General features: G+C 36.8%; 1 protein-coding gene across 4 annotated transcripts in view; it reads right to left on the bottom strand.

The window, feature by feature from the left end:
• LOC139700081 (nidogen-like) overlaps positions 1-20,231 on the bottom strand; it is a 97,097-nt gene that overhangs the window by 36,754 nt on the left and 40,112 nt on the right. For all 4 annotated transcript variants that reach the window (XM_071598577.1, XM_071598578.1, XM_071598580.1 and 1 more), the window contains exons 2-5: positions 8,467-8,603; positions 8,149-8,290; positions 4,437-4,645; positions 2,271-2,365 (exon numbers count right to left, since the gene is read on the bottom strand). In XM_071598577.1, coding sequence (XP_071454678.1) covers positions 2,271-2,365; positions 4,437-4,645; positions 8,149-8,290; positions 8,467-8,603 — 583 coding nt within the window. The remainder of the gene's footprint in view (positions 1-2,270; positions 2,366-4,436; positions 4,646-8,148; positions 8,291-8,466; positions 8,604-20,231) is intronic.

Below are 20,231 nucleotides of genomic sequence, written 5' to 3'. Positions count from 1 at the left end.
TGTGAATGAAGTGGATGATGTCTATAAAATATTTTTAAAACTTCTAAGTAAATACAGCAAAAATCACAAACTTCATGAAATTTATTCATGACCGAGTAATGATAGTAAAGTTGTCGCAAAGAGAAAATGAAATAAGCTATAATAACCATTCCAATAAGACTAGTGATTAAATTAAAGACATAGTATTTTCCCTTACCTTCTTTTGGTGGTAATACTCAGAAGTCTCATTGCATTAACATTATCAGAAAAATCAGACAACAGTGCAAGTTGAGGCAGAAGTAGGTAGAGGCCGAATAAAAACCCATAATGATGCAGGAATTAAGACCATATGTGAGAGTTTAGGAGGTTGAGATTGGAAAAATACCACATGAGAAGCTGTCAAATGTCATTCAAATAATAAAATATCACTTTAGGATTTTTGTGGTATTCTTCATGCTACCTTACTCTTCCCACACCATTGAAAATGCAAATGTATGAGCAATTCGAATGTTGGCTGAGTATTCTTAGCATCACATCCTGCACTCCTTCAGGCACTAATGACATTGCATACCCTAATGCAGATTTAACAGTCTCTTAAGTCCCAAATCTCTAAACAAATGAAGCTAATATTGGGAAGTCTTTTGGCCAGGCCAGTGGATGGGCCCTTCAAGAAATTAGCCTTATTCTTTGAAATTTCAAGGCAAAAACTCTCTATGATTCTTGGAGACCTGCAGAGAGCTCGTTAGAAGAACTCTTCATTACACAATATAGAGCACTTATTTTAATTTCTTGTGATCAGAAATAAAAGAGAAGCAAGAAAACTATGGTCTTGGATATACTGTTTGCCTACCTTAAGGCAAACAGTATATCCAAGCACATTAACTTAATGGTATTGATCACACCACAGCCCCCAATACGATGTCTCACAAAAGAAAAAAATGAAAATCATCTTTGATGAAGTTCTGGTAGTTTTAGCATGGGGAATTCAATCGAAATTCATGCATGGAGGAGTTGGTGATGGGACAGCCATGGATATGACTGTTTTTGGTTCACACTTAAGAATCTAAGAACAGTTTTGAGACTTGAAGCACCCTTAAAAAATATGGATTTAACCCTGAATATCTTTCCAGCAAGTCTCACATCTTCTAGTAACTCTTCAACATAGCCCCACCCTACAGCCTTAAAGATGTTGCAGTCTTCCTGATGTATCTAAGAAAATTTTTCTATTGCTTCATAAGATGCTAAGCATTCCGTCAGTCATCAACATCACTATGGCTACAGCTGAAACATATTTTGCAGTCCTGAAGAGATTTGAAGAAGTGGATGGGGTCTCCTATGAAGTACAAGCGACTAGGCTGTATATACTTTACACATATTTACAAAGAAGAGGTTGGTAGTTTTGACTCTAACACCCTTATAAGGAAGTTCATCAATGGCAGTAAGTGCCACATGTACATTTTTGGGAGCCCGTTTGGATTATGTTGCTGAGTTTTTTGTATTTTAAGTTTTGTGGAACATTGCAGGTGAGTTAGGAGTTTGAGCCATATATAACCCACTATATCACTCCAATGCCAGTGTTTAAATTTTTCTGTGCACAAATATCATGTTATGAAAACATTGCAATTCACTTGACTTGTTCCTAAGCTTATGCCTTAATTCCTTGGGTTTATATTGAATATTGGCAATTTATTATCATTTTTCTAGTGTTGATAAGAATGAATGAAAGCTAAAAATTATTTTATAGCCCTAGATGAATTTTTTTACTCTAAGTTCATGAAAATACTTTTTTACTTTCAAAAATAATTTTCTGCTCATAGTGAATGGCCATCATTGTCAATTGCTATTGAATTCTATTTAATATAAGTTTTTTATAATTGCTGGTCAAGTAGCATTTTGAAAATTTTAAGTTTGGATGTTTTAAAAATTTTACGGGCATAATTTTCTAGTCGAATCCTGATCTTGTCTAAAAAATACTGCAAATATGTTAACATTTCATGAGATTTTATTACTCAATGTTAGTACTGAATAAAATATGAAACACTATTTACATGTTTTTTTCCTTTTGATTACTTTCTTCAGTCCTCCCCCAAACCACACCCCTCTGACCTTTAGACTTCCAGATTCTCAACTGGCACCTATCACCTGCAACTCAGGATAGTTTTCCACCTCTCATTAGGAGAATGTATTCAGTCCCAGGAAACAAAGGCATCAAAGAGAAGCTGAACAGCTTTATTTATCTAATAACAGCCGAAACTCTAGCAATAGCTGCAATATAAATTCATTCATCATACCTGTATTTCCTATGTCTGGTTCTGCTATATTTCCAGATGGCCCAGTGTCCCCCACATGAAAGACCCACTTTCCGGGTATACCTGTATTTGACCACCTGCAGGTGAAAATTGTCACAATAATTCATTGCAGATCGTATATGATAGACAAACTTAACATTTATGATAAATATCATGTGCCTTAAGATGGTTGCTAAAGGTGATAGGAAAGCCTATTTATACTCACAAGCAGTATTAATTTAGACCGAATACTAAATATGAGACTGAAGTACTAGATTAATCCTTCGGCTTCCGTGACGTCGATCTGATGAAGGCTCCATGCTGTTTCTGGGGATTACCATTGCGTAGGTGTGTTGTTGGACAACTGTTTCGCCCCCAGTTCTGGTAGTGTCTTCAGGTTGAAGGCACTTGAGGCCAAAACAGTTGTCCTTCAACACACCTATGCAACGGTAATTCCTGGAAGCAGCATGGATCCTTCATGAAGTACTAGATGTTTGATTGGTTTAAGGCAATACAGTTACCTAATAGTTCCACTTATTTTTTTTTAATCAGGTTGGCATAGAAAGAATAGTATGTATGACTCTATTCATTATTGGAACTATCCTATCAATTTTAATTATCTCCCAACACAAATCAGTTGACTAAATATTTAGTTAGTAAAACAATTTAACAACACTGAAAGTTTTATAGCATAAAACAATATAAATTTACATATATTAAAAAAATTATGCCATGTTAAATTTGCAATAAAGTCATCATTTCCACTATTAACATTTAAGTTTAGATGAAAATAAGAATTAATCATCATTAATGAAGGTAATTTACCTTTTAATAGTGGTTATTGGATAGTTTCCAGCAACTATGTTTATTTTTACTTGTATTTCCCTTACATCTGTACTTAGTATCACTGTCAATAATTTTATTCCCCTTGGAATTACTACTTTCGACAGCACAATTCTTCTCCTAGTTTTCACAAAATTTCATCCATTCTCCTCAAAAATACCACACAAATACATTAAGTCTTCCCTGTTCTGCTGCATCAGTCCCTCTTAATTTAATGTTTTATTTAGCCCTCCCACTTCTTGAAAATTTCATGACTTTGGTTAACTTGTCATTAATCTTCATTCTATTCCTCTTGCATTGGCCCTGCAAGGTGCTACTCTATAAGTGCAAACCAGCGGCTGTTGAAAAACTATTCATTGGTCACCTGTAAGCCTAACTGATTTTATCACCCAATCAATCACCCAGTTCTCAGCTAAACGCCCATCCCATCCTTCTCATCATGCTCTGAGAATTTGTGTTAGGAATTACTGTTGATAATGGATAATCCAATCATGTCGTACTCCACAACCTATAACTGTATATAAAAATTCTCCCTCGGTTACTTTTACTTGTGCAAACATTCATATTTATGTTTTTATTTATTAACCTATCCTTTCAGTTTACATATTTCAATATTCCAAAATACTGCTTTTCACAAGTTTTTCTTGATAATCCTTCCTTTAAACTCTCATTAATGTTCAAATATCCAACTTTCCCATTCCACTTTATTTCTATGAATATTGAGTTGTATTTCAAAAAAACTATATTAGGGCCTGCATCTGCATCTAGTTCCAGAAAACTGTGAGTACATGATTTGGTTTCAAAATCCATACCCATCCATGATGTAATATGACTATTACCTACCTGTTTCTCACTCCACCATGTACGTATACCAATGTCTTTTATGGTGTTTTAAGGAAGTCTTTGTTATTATCAAACTCTCCCTTCACCCACCAATGTGTTCCAATTAACCAACCCAATTCTATCACTACCAACGGTTTCCTTCCAGATGCAATGTCAATTATTTCTTCTAATTTTTTGATGCAATCTACTTCTCCCTCTGAGTGACTATTTATTTGTTTGTACTCCATGATAATCACTAAATTTGCTGGGACAGCTTTTCTTTCTACCTGTAAATTTCTATTGCTTACTGTGCTCAATAATAGTTATTATAGACCATCCCTAATTTACCTTTGATATATTACCAGTAGACGTAGTATTGTAAAGGTTATATGTATTGTATTATAAGCAGTATTGTACATTGTATTATAAAGTAGGCTTGCTCTCTTTATGGTTAGAGTAACTTTCTGGGAAGAGTTATCCTTTCAAAGGAATTCAGTTACATACTTGTCTATATTCCGGATCTGATGGGTACCCGATCCACGTAGTATGTGCGAACGTCCATCGCCTGACACAAAGCCAGCTTGGCCCCTTGCATCTGGGAGGCTTGATGACTTGCCTGTCCCTTGAACCCACTGGATACCATCCTCAGGATAAAGTATGGCAACATATGAAGACTCCCCATCACTAATGACAATTACTTGAAAAGTATTCACCTAATAAAAGAGAAAAGTATTTTTATACACCCCTTACTGCAATAGCTAGTGTCACTATACGTTGGAAGATACTATACAGCATATGAACAGCAAATGCACATCATAACTTTGGGATCTCACTCATTAAAAGACCTTATTTTTTTATTATTTCTGCTGAAAGCACCTTGTGGACTTAAAATTATCTAGGATACCCATACCTTATTTTGGGGTGTTAAATCACCAATTTTCAAAGGCCTATACACTTAATTAGCATCAATTCCATACCCAAGATGAAAATGATAATTAATAGTATTATTTGAATTCTAACAGTTAGGGTAAGTTTTGGATCGAGACAGCCCAAAAAATTTCACAAAAATACATTTGCTTACCCATTCTAAAAAAACACAACCTGGATTGGGCACAACAATAAATACCTCTTCAATTCCACATTCTTCTTTCCTCCCTTCATTCCATCCAATACACCCATCCTATCCCTTCCTCTTCCCTGTTTCCCCAATACTCTCTATCTCTTTCACAGTCTTCAACAACCCATCGCCTACCAACATGTCCTGTATCCATCTTTCCTACCTCCTTTTGACTTCTACCAACAATCATCTTACCTCCTCAAACATGCCTAGCACTTCTCTGTTTTCTCTAGAACTATTTTCTTTTCTGCCCACTTCATATTTTCCAACCTTCTCTACTCTTTCATTTCAAAAGTCTCCAATCTACACCCATCATCCTGCTTTAATGACCATATTTCTGTGCTGTACATAACTACGCTCTATTTCAAAATTTTAATGAGCCTTTCCCCAGCATCCTTACTCAACGTCCCTGTCATCAGCTCCCTCCTCCTTGTGAAAGTTTATTTGCCTACTGCAATTCTTCTCCTAATATCACTACTACTTTGACCATTTTGGTCCAAAACACTTCCGAGATAAGTAAACTCTTCCACCTGCTCCAGTTTTTGCCCTCCTATTTTAAGGATTAACTTAGCCTCCCTCTTTCTGGAAAACCTCATAAGCTTTTTTTCATTTATAATACATTTATTCCCATCCCATAGCCATCACACTGAATTATCAAATACCTTTTCAAAATCCACAAAATAGAAAAATAAATCCTAATTGTATGTATTCTATATTCCTTTCCATTAGTGACCTCATTACTGCAATAACCTCTCCCATTCCTGAACAAAAACTGATCATCCCTTAAGGATTTATTTGCCCTGCTCTTTATCCTCTTATTTATGATTCTAAGAACTGCTTTAACAGTGGGCAAAATCAAGGTTATCCTTCTATATTCCTTGCATATTCTTGCATATTCTTCTATATTCCTTGCATATTCTTCTATATTCCTTGCATATTCTTCTATATTCCTTGCATATTCTTCTATATTCCTTGCATATTCTTCTATATTCCTTGCATATTCTTCTATATTCCTTGCATATTCTTCTATATTCCTTGCATATTCTTGCATATTCTTCTATATTCCTTGTATATTCTTCTATATTCCTTGCATAATTGCTGCATTTCCCTTTTTTGGTTTAGGGACTAATACTGATATGACAAAGTCTTCTGGCCAAATCCCTCCCTCAAATACTACAAATTAGTCCTTCAAAACTCTTTCTCCCATTTCCCTAAACTCTACAGTAGTTCCACAGGAATGTTCCCTACCCCCATGGCCTTATTTGATTTCACTTCCCTTCATGCCCTTTCTATCCTGGCATCGAGGAAGCCTGGACCTAAGCTTTTCTCATCTACGTCATACTCTCCTTCTATGTCTAATCTTGACAGCCTAATGCCTTTACCATACAGTTCTTCTATATATGTTCCCTCTCTCTTGGATCTTTTCTGGTTCATAGATGGATGTTAAACAAATAATTTGCTAGTGGTTATCTATCCATAATAACTTTTGTACATTATTGACTGTACTTTCCAATTCCTTAGAAGGCATGATTCAGTTTGTATTTAGAAATGCAGTTAGTTGTACAGTATTTATTGTTTGAATTAGGCACGTAATTATTTAAGCATGCATTTTTTAACAATCACTCCACTATCTCAACATTCAATTCAATGTTACTACAGAGGATAAAATTCTAGAATGAATCAAATCAAGCAACTATGTACTTGAAACTTGTACCCCATTATTTTGAGGATAATGTCACAAAGTATAACTTAAAATCAGCGCTGATCATATGCTACAATACAATCACTAAAAATAGTCTTCACTCTAAGCCTATCATCATCTATCTAACCAGATAGGCAATGATAGACTTAAAATCTAAAAAATGAATTATCATTTGTTGAGATAAATCTACATATATTCATATAGAATGTCAGATTGGGGAATGAATTTACTTATACAGTGCAATGCATAAATAATGCTATATTCACATGTTTACAAAAGATAGTGCACATGTGAATGAATAGGCATTTTAATTATGGTTCATCCAAGTCATTTCATTAAGGGTAAGGTAGCATTTGAACACCATTAAGAAAACAGAAGGGATGATGTCTTTAAAAGAGAAAAATGCCTTATAATATTAACATTATTTTTCTTGGGTTATGCAAGTGAAGAGAGTCATATTTATTTTTTAGCAACATCCCTTGCTTACATCATCACTATTGCAGGCATGATGATGGGGAGAATCTGGTTAGTCTTTCCATTTATAAACAGCAATGCTATATTCACAATTAGTTTAATCTAGCAATAAGTTTTCATGTTCCCAGGAGACAGAATCCCAGATTTTGCAGAAATTGTGGGGAATTTAGTCCTTTCATGACAATTGTTTGATTGAAACTATTCTCTTCTGTTTCATCTTGATTCAATATTTTCTGACTTGGATCAAAAGTGCTGAAAGAATTCAGAGTAGGATTTTACTTAAGAGAAATATTACATTCCTTGCAGTTTTACATCACTAAACATTCTAACTAAGATGGCATGCATACTACCCCATGTAGTGTTTCCCTCATGTCATGCTTCCTGTGATGTGACACTGGAGTATGCAACAGGGTCATCAATGCTCATTTCAGCCTCTCAAACTGGGTATGCACAGTTCTACTAACTTGAGCTTTTTGTGACATTCATTACGATTGTCTTATCAATAATTTTCATAATCCATATCTTCAAAATGAGGCCAAAATGAATGCTCTAAGAATAAATTGATAAGATATTGATTTCTGTGCTCATTTTGTTATTTGAAAATTGTTTATATAATTAGATGTAATTTTACTAAATTTTGCTTGGAAAAATAATTTTTCCAAACTTGAAAATCCAAGGCACAAATTTTAGCTGCTGGCATTCCATTACTTTTTATTTGATTAAATCATTCAAATTTACAAAGTTAAGAAATGCATTCAAAAGATCACAAAGTCATTTGTTTTCTCCCATAAAATTCATTCGTAAATGGGCCACAAAATTCACCATTTGGACGTGAGCAGGCACAAATAACAATGCTGAAACAAAATTATTAAAAAAGTGTCCCTGATTCATCATAAAAGAACAATCAAACTAGAATGGTATACCTTATCTGCTCCTTTATTGTAGTAACCAACTCCTTTCCATGTAGCTATGAATACACTTTGGGCTGTAAACGATGATCCAGAACTGAATAATTCTCTTACTAAGGATGTTCCTCTGCTCAATAGGGCTGGATCCTGAGTTTCCCTTCAATGAAAAATTATATCAGATATTTAAAAAAAAAACTCTGTGGCTTAGGTAATAACCAAGGAATATATTTATTCCGTTTTTCAACAGCTGCAATTAAGATGCTCATTCAACCAAAACTCAATTATTTGAATCAAACCGGCATCTGCAATAATAGGTGCATGAATATCACTCACCGATAAAATACTGTCCCAGTGCCTCTTGTGTCAACATCAGAGTAGAAGGGAGCAATCACAGGGTAGTCTAGGGGAAATTGGACATTGAAAAAGCTTGGTATGTCTGTCCGAAAGGAAAGTATGCCATTTGAGTTCACCTGGAAAAAATAAAATGCTTAATATTAAAGCTATTTAAAGTGGGTATCTACTCATCTTCAAGCAAATAATATTCAATTATTAAGAAGAAAGATCTATATATTACTGACTGTTTCATAAAATAGGATACTTTAAAATAGCAATCACATTTAACAAAATAGTATTAAGTGTAAGGCAGAGGTTGATGACTGATAGTTATATTTCTGTGGATCAGTGGAAATTTTAGTTCATTGATAGAGTGTAGCACAAAGCTCCACTGATCATATAAATATTAGTAAAGTAGGCCAAATATTAAGATATCATGTGCAGAGCAATTTCTACAAAGTATGCATGCGTATGGATATAGCCATTAGGACAAAAAGTTGCTTTTTAAAGGAAATCTCAGGCAGCAAAACCTTTGCAAATTGTTGGTGATAGTGAATGCACATCCATTCCACAAAAGAAGTCTGAATGAATAGCGGTAGTGGTGTGTTCATTGTAATCAAATCGCAATATAGCAATCACTTTCATGTGTTCTATGGCAAAGAAAGAGAAAGCACTGGTGCAACTTCAAGGCTTAAAATAAAATAAGGATATGAACTGCAATTTAAAATGCTATTGCCATAACATAGCCATTGCAAGGACTCTGGTGACTTGATACGGATGTCCCACTCAAATCCTTTGCTGAAACATCAGGATTCTCGTTGAAATGGGACAATAATATAATTATAATTGATGGTGATTTTAACCTTCCATTAAATGATTGGGAGTGACTAAACAAGCAAAGCAGCTAGAACCCATGACTTCTTAATATCTTACTAAGGATTCATTCGAAATATCGTTTAAATCATTGAATTGAGGAAACAACATTCTAGATGTCATTCATTTATAACAATTTAGTTTGTACAAATATGCATTCGAGGGGGTATCAGAAACCACATATATATATTTTGCCAAAATAAACACTGAATTGGATCAGATGATCGTTGGCTATTTAATAAAGGAAGTTTTAATACTCTTTGGTAAAATTAATCACTCAGGTAAAACTGAACAGTAAGCTGAATTCAGCCTATGAGAAAACTTAAGATAGCTATAATCCTAAGAGGATTCTTAAGAAGCTCTCCCTCAAAATCTTACATAATGCGATACACAAATGCATCCCATGCAAACTGAAATAAAAAAGTAAAGAAATAAGATGGTAGAGTAAAATTTCAAGTAAGATTAATGTGGCAAAGAATATTACATCGCAACTTGTAAAAATAGAGTATAAGGCGCTGACAAGAATCTAAATTAAACTTCTGAGAAAAAGAGTGGCAAAAAATACAATATTTATATATAAAGATCCTTCAATAATAAGCATGAATGCCCTAACCATTGAGATAAGCCGCAAGCTAAAATTAAAACCTCCTTAGATATATTCAAAGAAACTGCGGGAGTTGCCGCAACAGTAGCTATTAACTGAGCCATCCGCCAATGCGCATTACAATGCAACAATCTCAAATGTAAATATTATTTACATTGACCGGGATTCGAACTGTATCCCTCGATGTTTGCTCGAGCCAGCTCTTAAGCCAGTTAAGCTACCGAGGCCTCTTCGAGTAACTTACCTTACCTGCCGAGTATTCTTACAGTAAAATCTGTTCTACTATCTCATTTCTTTACTATTTTATTCTAGCTTGCAAAGGCTGCACTAGTGCATCACATCATGGGATCTGGATTTGAATCCCGGTCAAGGCGATGATTTTTACGCTTTGATATTGTTGCTTTGTAATGTCCTTAGATGTAGGCATCATTCAGCGAAAGCAGAAGTGCACTCTTCAAGGCCGCAGTGGACAATTTTACTACTACTAGTGCCGAGTATAGGCAGCCAGCGGAAAATTGTGGAAATTGGCTCCGAATGAAGAAATTCGGTTTCGGATTTCACCGGGACTGTGTTTTGAGACGTCTCATATTATTATTTCACACTGCATAGCTAATCCCTTTTATCGTTGTTCGACCCTTGCTTCGATATTTTTCACATTCGTCCGATATGAACAATTGATGTCCGGCCACTGTTACATCACTCGATATTTCAATTCGATTTCTTCCACGGAATTTCCTCATATTTAACTACTTATTGCCTCGTCTCTTAGTTTGAAAAATAGGAAAAAAAGCTTACTAGCCGAGACTTTGAATGTTCTCTACAGACTAAGTGCGAACATTGTTATTATAATCGGATAACCAGGATTGGTTACAGTATTTCTTGCTGAAATCACTTAATTTGCGATAATAATCTGTAAACAGTACTGAAAAAAACATTTTAGGGATAAATGGTGTTTTTCTAACACCATTACCATACAGATCTCTAGTATATTGGGAAGTGTTTTGAAAAAGCGGCAAAATAGGGACGGGCAGCTTCAACTACCATGGAAGTGAAATAGAAATGGGGTTAGCAAAATCTCAGAGATACTCTATAACTCGGCGAGGAAATCTCATTCGAGGAAACGCGCGTTTGTCCGGATTTAAGCGCCGCACCCTATTATTCCAGTGAGTTTTTACCTAACGTGACACGGCATGAAATGCATAGCATACGTATCATGCATCGTCAGAAAGAGCATTTATAATTTTTAAATGCCATAGTTCATTGTTCGTTACACCTGCTCTTACCGAGTCATTAAAAATAATATGAAATCACAATAAAGATGCGCGCTATGTTGACAAGGTCACAAGAGTCTCCACAACCAATTTATCTTCTTTCTGCGGCTGTGCGAATATTAGTTCATTTAAGAGGAAAAAGAATACCACCTAGCAAAGGATTGTTGGCAAAAACTCATGTACGCCCTTTCTGGAAAATTCTCAAAAAGCTCTAAACATGTGAATTTTCTAATTTCCTTTTTGGGAGAAGAGACGAGGGAGACTTTTCTGAGTTTTTAGCAAGGAGAATGTGGTGGAGTCGGGGAAATAGTCCATTATATTCTCCGGAGAAAAGAAATGAAAGATAATTCTTTTTTCTAATTTCCTTACGATGAGTTACTGTAGCCACTGAAGTGAATGTTTCCACGCTTTTTATTTCTCTGAAAGTAGAAAGAGTAGTTATTACTGAAGCGATGATTACTGAGTAATTTTATAGAGAAGGAGGAGGAGCTTCAACGTGGAGAAGCCACAGGATTGAATATTAAACTTGATATGAGGGTAATGAAATGGAGAATGTGAGCGTTAGAATGAATGCATCATTAAAGATAAAGCCAGACCCAACCAATCTGGCAGCAATCAAAAGTTTACATGCCGACAAGTAGTCACCGGGAGGAAGCAGTAGAGAGCTTTCTATGGTCAATCAGAAAAATACCTGGTAATAGGTAAGGAATGAAACACAACAGTAGTGGAGGATTAAAACGTAGTGGTAAAATTAAAAAAAAATCGGATAGATTACCATCATGAAAATGATTGACAAGTTCCTGAATAAATTGGAAGAGGTTTGAAAATCATCATACAAACAGCAATGGGTACTTTTAGTACTTTACGTGCTTTCAGTGTTTGACCGCCAAGCCCCTTAATGCCAAAAGGAACGCGTTCATCGTGTAATACAGGGGGAATCTTAAATTTATAAATAAGTTTATAATCCACAACTTCATTTTTCTTTGTTTCTAAATGTAAACCATTTTTGGTATTCCACCGTATGAGTTAGGATTTGACCACTTGTCCCATCTTTCTTTTAGCTTCCTAATTCCTTTGGCAAAGAATTCTTCCTCTTGGCCCCGAAGCCACTTTTGAATCGCTGCCTTGACTTCCTCGTTGTTGGCAAATCTTTTTCCACATCAGGTATCTTTGAGCGGTCCAAACAGGTAAAAATCGGACAGGGCAAGGTCTGGACTGTACGCGGGATGAGGTATGACCTCACAACCCAATTCTTCAAGCTTATCACGGGTCAGCTGGGCCGCATGAGGGCAAGCGTTGTCGTGCTAAAAATGTCTCCTTTTGCCAAGAGTCCATGGCGTTTGCTGCCGATAGCTGGTTTAAGTTTGAGCTCTAGCATCTCAGGGTAGTACTGGGGATTGCTATTTCGCTGTTTTTCAAGTAGAATGGACCCTGTGAGTCCCAAAAGATGGTCAGGATCACTTTACCCGCGGAAGTTGGAACCTTGAATTTTTGGCGAACGGGAGAGCTGGTGTGTTTCCACTTCATATTCCGTATTTTGGTCTCAGGATAGTAGTCTCAGTAGGTCTCAGGATGCGCACCTCGTTGCAAATCACTATCATTTCAAAAAAGCGTCTCTTTCAATCAAACCTCGTCGCTTTAAGCTTTAACTAATGGAAAGTCTCGATTCTTTATGGGCATCAGTAAGCTGCCCAGGAACCCATCTCGCACACGTTATTCTGTAGTTAAAAGTGGTTATGAATGATATTTTGAACAGTTCTAACCCTTATTTAAACTTCCTTAGCTATCATTTCAACAGCAATCCATCTGTTGTCGCGAATAAATCCATCGATTCTCGATTTCAACGAGGTACCAGAAACTTCGACTGGACGTCCACTTCGGGGTTCGTCTCCCACACTTGTTCGGTCACTTTTAAAACGATGAGCCTACTTGTAAACATTCACACGATTTATATAACATTTCCCGTATTTTATCAACATTTTAGAAAGTATTTCAATAGGTTTTATACCTTATAAAACCTTATAAAGACCTAATGACATATCGCTGCTCTTCCAAGGTGCTATTTTCTAGCGGACTTGCCATGGGAAACTGAAGATTTTGAGGTATGTTGTCATAAAATAATAGAGTAGCAGTTTAGAGCTCATCCCAAGGTTTCTAACTAACACCCCTGAAAAAATGGTAAATTATTATGGAACAGTTTTGAATGAGAGCATTTGTCTCTTTACTTATTCAATTATCCTCGTAAAAAAGCCTGAACACCTCTGTATTTCTAAGGATCACCTAATAAGACGAAACCTGACACCCTTCCCGATAATAAATCCTTCTTCAAAATTCCGTTCGAAAAAGCTCTTCTTTTCCTATTCTGACACACGTGCCTATCGTTCTCCCCCCAGTCATAGTCTTCATCTTCCATCGCCAATTATAATGCTCATGGTTAACCTTTCCTGCCTCCTTCGGATTTCTCCTAACAATTATCTCTCCTCCCCCACTATGCCCAGCACTTCTTCTTTTGTTTTCCTTTCTATCCATTTCACCCATGTACATCCTTCTCCGCACCCACATTTCAAATTTTTAAACTATAATTGATATCCTGCCAATTAACTACAGTAATCAACCTGATGTTTGGTTTGATAGGTGAGAATAGAGCTCACCCAATACTAAGCCCAACTTAAGCCAAAGCCAATACTCACCCAACGGTGTGTGAAATTCACACATCAGGGTAGGAGGGTCAGTTCCTTCCTTGGAAGATCTTATACCCGAAAAATTACACAGCTTGAGAGAAACTGAGGGTTCCCAGAGGCGTCCACTGGAGTCGAACCCGGGACCTACGGTCAGTAGTCCTATGCTGTACCCACTAGACTACCACGTCCATATCTTGCCATTAAAAAATGAATTTCCAATCGTAACACCAATTGATTGAAGATCAATACTCTTCTTTAACAATTATTTACCGTTTTCTTACGCGACTTACATAGTAGTGCATTTAGAAAACATCAGTAATTCAATTCTATCATATTTTTCTACTCCCTCGTCACCACCATAATTCTCTTCAATAAGTGTAATTTTATATTTGGATTGCCGGGAAAAAAGTTATTTTCTTGGGCATAACTACTCGTACCTATATATACTCGTACCTATCGTATAGTCACCTTAACGTTACGTCGGTTTTTAAATCTTCGACCACTACGATTTTGGCTAATTTTTTATACACTTTTAGTACCATTAGAAACTAACTAGAAACCTCCATAAAAAACTACACGACTCCTCCATGCCTCTGGTTTGCAGCTAACAATTTCTAATTTTCTTTCAAATTTCTGAAGAAATTAATTCATGATATTTTGTAGAACCAACTGCATTCCTTACTGTGTGGTACTCAAGAATTGCACAAACATGGGAAATAAATTTCTCGCGCTACTAGCTAATGCTGTTGGACGCCACCAGCAGTATTTCCTCGTTGCCTATGCGGCATCCGTGCTAACAAGAGAGAGAGTATGGAATGAGCGGTGGCAATTAATGAATTAATATTATTAATTAATTAAGCTCATATATAGAGCTTTGCCCTATCTCATTTCATTAAATATGCATTTAGATCGGTTGACTTTTGATTTTTGCTTGAAATAAATCTTAGAGTATACACCCCTTCGAAGAAATTCCTTTCACATATTTATATATGTTTATAGAGTAAAATTTTCACAGTTCAATTTTTTCGTTGAGAAATCCCCTAGCGCGGACCGGACATCATGACCGGAATGGGCTCATTTGGCGTTGGCACGCCTGACTGCAAGGAGGGAGTAGATCACAACGAGAGACTTCGACTTGAGAAAAGAGAGGCACATACAGTTGGGAATGTGCCGCGGATGCTGGGAATGCTCTTGAGGAGTGCGGGCGGAAGACAGGGAGAGAAAGAGAGGGAGATAGTTGGGTGGGGGTTGCGTGGATGGCCGAGCGCTGAGACGAGACTTCGCATTGGCTCCCACAAGCACGCACACGCTTGCTTGGACGACCCCATTCAACCCCCTCTCGTTAATCCTCGCCGCCGCCTCCTCGACCTTCGCCCCTCCTCCCTTCCCCCTCTCGCCCTCCTCTTCGCTGCTGGCGGATAACCCCCGAACTGGGGTCCTCCCAGATCGGCGACGCCCGGATTGTGTACTCCGGAAGAGGGAGGACGGGGAGGGTGTCACATTAATTAAGGAGATATCGCACCCTCCGGCCTCCCTCCCAAGGTTTCTTAACCTCTTCACGAGCTGGGGGAGGGGCGAGAGGGAGGGAGGGGGGAGGAACGCGAGGAAGGGAAGAATGAAGAATGGGGGGGGGGAGTATGGAGTCTCATCGCACGAGAGGGGGGAGGAGAAGGGAGGACGGGAGGGTATCGCGCGACATCAGTCAGCAGACGGCTTTCGATGAATTTTGTCCATTTATTTATTTCCGCTTCTCCTGAAATAACCACGGTCATTCGGCACGAGAGACTTCGTTTCCTCGCCAATGCTATACTCTTCGTTCCACTTTCGACCTCACAAAACACACTAAAGAAAAAAATAATTGTTATCCCAAACGAAAATCTAGAAGAATTTACGACCTCCTTCACTTTACGATGCGCGCGGATATAAACTTTACTTGAATAACCCGAGGCATAATGCCCATCTTTAAAATAATAAATAAACAAAATGATAGGCCTGCGAATGTGGAACACCCGCGTACGGATATGAAAAAATTTGGAATGTGAATCTTTAAATCTACAGCCGGTTAGGGAATTTTTCAAAAAATTCGTCTCACATTTTATAGCAATTAAATAGACTCATGGAAACTACGAGCACACTTCTCGTACTTTTTTCCCAGGCTCAATGTAGACTTGGGTGCCTTTATCTAATGCACCATGCCGGCAGTTCAAAATTTATATGGCCATCCGATAATCATTCAATTTTAGTTTTTATGGGTGTGTGTAAACCTTTTCGGGAGAAAATTCCTATCCTTTCATTAAACTCGTCTGTTAGGAGGTACTTTAATTATTTAAGAGAATGAAGACATCTGCGAAACGCACAAGGCCAGGAGATGGTATCATCCCCCGCTCTTTACGTTATGGTACGGATTTCTACTAGTTTAGCTCCGTCGGGAACCATGTTTCTTAAATGGTACGGTAATAGTACTCTATAATAATCCACATTCCTTACCGAAGAGTGGTCAGTTAAAGGTAGGGTTCATTTTCTTGGAATACGGACAGGACGCTGGCCTGGTGGCACTGTCGGTTGACCATTCTTGGCATGACTTCTTGGCACAAACCCGATCCTTATCAAGCTTGACGCACACACGTGTTTCATTATGAATGACACTACTGAAAAGAGGAACTAACGGTTTCACCCCCTTATTCCTGGCGAGCATCTTACCAGAAATGATAAAAAATAGAAGATGCACACATTTCTAAGGAATTCTGATGTATTCAATCTTACGAGATATGCGAAAATGAATATATAATTAACTATCATGCAATGGGGTATGAGCTGCGGTTGAAGTAACGAAATGAGACTTATCAAAAGTAGAGGTTGAAGGACAAAGACGTGGATTCTTCTTCATGATGACGGCCAATTTCATTAAATCCATACATTAGGTGATCAAATCAATGTATCCGCGAGGAATCACTGCATTCAAAATAAATACATGTCATCTCACCTCACAGAAGCTATGAATGTTTGCAGTGAATGAGAATTAACAGTAATTTTTCGCTTCAAAGAATGCGACAAGATAATCATATTGGCCACATCCAATCATCATTACGTACGTAGATCAAGTTATGAAATTCGTCATCGTAAAAATTAAGAAATTCGTGGAGCTAGTTCTCGAGAAATACTTGAATGTTAAATGAAATATCAACTCCAGAAACTATTCGTATCCCAAAAGTGAGTAGTTTATCGTTAAATGAACGTCCACGCCTAAAACTTTCGTCAGAAGTTCGCCACTACTTCCGTATTTACTTTGATGAGAGTGGGTCGCGAACTGTTTCTCTATTGCAGTTGTCCACAAGGAAGCATCACTCATATTTCGCTCCGAATAGTTTTTAGTGAACTTTTCGATGGCAGTTATTCCACATTAATTTTCTGATATCTCTATATTTTCTTCGCTGCTGAGTAATTTGAGAAGTCGTTTCCGTCTGCTTTGAATTTGACTTAATCGATTGGTAATAAAGAATGCTACATACATTTATTTCCAAATTATCTCTATCCATGTTCTTTTAGGTAACATAACAATGTATTTCCTTGCATGATTACAAAAAAATTTAATTTTTAGTTTCCATTAGTCGTTCATGAAAATTCGACCGTCAACTTTTCAGGAAATTCTGATGTCCCCATTACACACGTAAACGAGCGTTCGCAATGAACCACAGAAAAATATAAGTCACGGTTTCATTATTTTTATGGACTCCTCTATCTTTCTCAAGTCAACAAAAGGGGAAATATCCGTTTACGCCTCTTCAAATTTGGCGCAATTATTGTTTATCCTTACGTGCAAGCAACCCGCGTGACAAAAAGGCCCAGCTCTTTGGGGAGGAATTGTAAATTCATCGTATCGACCGATGATTGAAATTTATGTGGTAGAAATATTTTGGAAAATAAATATAAAAAATTATTCAGCCATAAGAATTAATATTTACTGATAAAAGTCTAAAAAATGTAAGGATTCCAGCGGACCCGAAACGGCTTTGACATTATCTGATGATATGTGCGTACGTACGTACTTTTCAAAAACTCACGCTTTCCCTTGAAAATGCACACTGGAGTAACCTATCTATACTTTTATTCTTCACGTGTCGGTAAACGTGTGGACTGAATAAGGCTTAAAACATTAGAAATCGGATCATGTGTTGATCAAATCCGTCTTCTTAGAAACGGTGCTTGATTCTTTGCAGCTAGAATTCTGAAATTGGTTTATTAATGAATGGGAACCAAACTTGTGTGATTCTTGCTCTGAAACAACACATTGCCCTTTCCAGGAAGCCAGTACACTTCATTTTGATTAAATTTAAAAATTGGCTAACCTACTCAGATTCGATGGTGAAATAATGTAGGGATGGTGTTCAAAATTCTAAGAAATAAGTAGAAACGGTCGCGAGATTTGGTAAGTCAAACGATATTGGAGGGAGTTAATTAAATCAGTAGCACCAGAGGTTATTAATGCGATGATGAAATAAATTAAATTGAAAATTTATACTACCCCAATAATCAATGACATAGCGTCTATAAGAATCAATGAGATGGCGAAAGATACCCAAAATCGACTATACGTACACTGAAATGCAGTCAAGCCAATTACATCTAGATAGAGACACTTGACGTGATGGGGAAACTTTGCCTCTCATGAATAAAAATGTGGTAATCAATGACAAAATAATTTTCATCTCACAAAATGCTAAGTTCAAAATTACTAATAATAAATACGATAGGGATCCGGATAAAATTACTAGTGGTGGGCGAATATGAATATTTCACTCGCGGAAAATTTCCCGTCGTCATTTCATAGCACGTACAATAACTGGAGCACTAGCTAAGGATGCTCGGAAAGGCTTATTTGTTATTCAAGTAAAAACGCACCAGGGGCACGACCACGGATCTTTTAGCACGCACCCACGATATAACCACTCATAGCTCGAGCTTACGATTGCGTAATTTTCGACTCAGTTCCAATGATTCGCATCCGTGCCAGAAATCACGTTATGTTGTTTTTCGTTAAAGAACAATGATTACCTTTTTATTATAGATAACGTTAGAATTGATAAGACCAGGGTTGTGCAAAGATCCGTGAATGCGCGCCCGTTGTCCAAAGAATTTACCTTTCATTATTCTTGGACGGCGAGAATCTTAGCAAAAGACTTCACGAACCAATGGCTGTTTTTTGGCGTTAGCAATAAAATTAGGAAGCATTCCTAGATTGTTTCTGCAAACTATTCAAGGCCTATGAGGACTTTGATTCCCTTCTTCCACACTGGGAAATCAGATATCTTTCCAAAATAAACTGTAACACCTTTTACTCACACTTTGATTTTGGAATTTTTTATCCAAACGATGACAAAAATCATAATAGACAAATGATATATTTCGAAATATTTTCGATTGAATGCGTTTCAAATGTATTTAATAAACATTGAATTTACTCCTTAAGCAGTAAGAAAAGGAAATGCGCCCTTTCATTGAAGGGAATTATAATGCAATGCATGTATAAACACATTTAAAAATCGGTTTTCGGTTGCCGGTTTTCATCTTTGCGGAAACTATCTACCCAGGGGCTTATATCTTGGTTTAGAAAATACTGTCCAGATTGGCTGCTATTGAGAAAGATATGATTATTGGATACGAAGAGCTGTACGAACTAACGACTGGATGGCCAACATATTGAAGATGGACACACTACTCCAGAACTGACGAAGTTTTCACTGAGCAAGAAAACGACTTTAAGGCTATATTATGACTCAATCTGATCCCCGAAGAGTTTAATTCCATTTAATACTTTCACACCTTTTCCACTGATAGGAAGTATGAAATTTCCGATCATAGCATTCTCAACTTCGATTTAATTAAAACCGGGTGAACCATTGCCTTCACCGCAAAACTTCTAGTACAAAATTTCTGTTAGGAAAATAAGTTCGCTAAATTAAGTGGCTGGCAGGATTTCTACCAAACCGTTCGTTAAGGATAATATTGAAAAGTATCATTAGGCTCAAATTCTTCATTATATGTTTTATTTTTAATCGCATCGAGTTAATTCCAACCTCAGTGAAATTTATTCTAAGTATAAAATATCAAATTTCAGAATGATAATCTTAGTTGCCTTGGTACTCAAATTCAACCACAAGCAGGCAGCCATCAGAGTGAAATGATCTAAATAACATAAGGGAATCTAAACACGTATTTTTTCGTTGAAATTACGAAGTCAATTTTTGTAATGAATACAAAAACTGTCTATTTTTTGTACATGAATACAATATTACTATTACAAATATATCTAAACTTAGCCATGAGAAAGCAAAATCG

This window comes from Hetaerina americana, unplaced genomic scaffold, assembly GCF_022747635.1.
Source record: "Hetaerina americana unplaced genomic scaffold, ioHetAmer1.1.p SCAF_10, whole genome shotgun sequence".
NCBI classification, from domain to species: domain Eukaryota; kingdom Metazoa; phylum Arthropoda; class Insecta; order Odonata; family Calopterygidae; genus Hetaerina; species Hetaerina americana.
The sequence above is the reverse complement of the archived record's forward strand: the minus strand, read 5'-3'. Positions and strand labels throughout refer to the sequence as shown.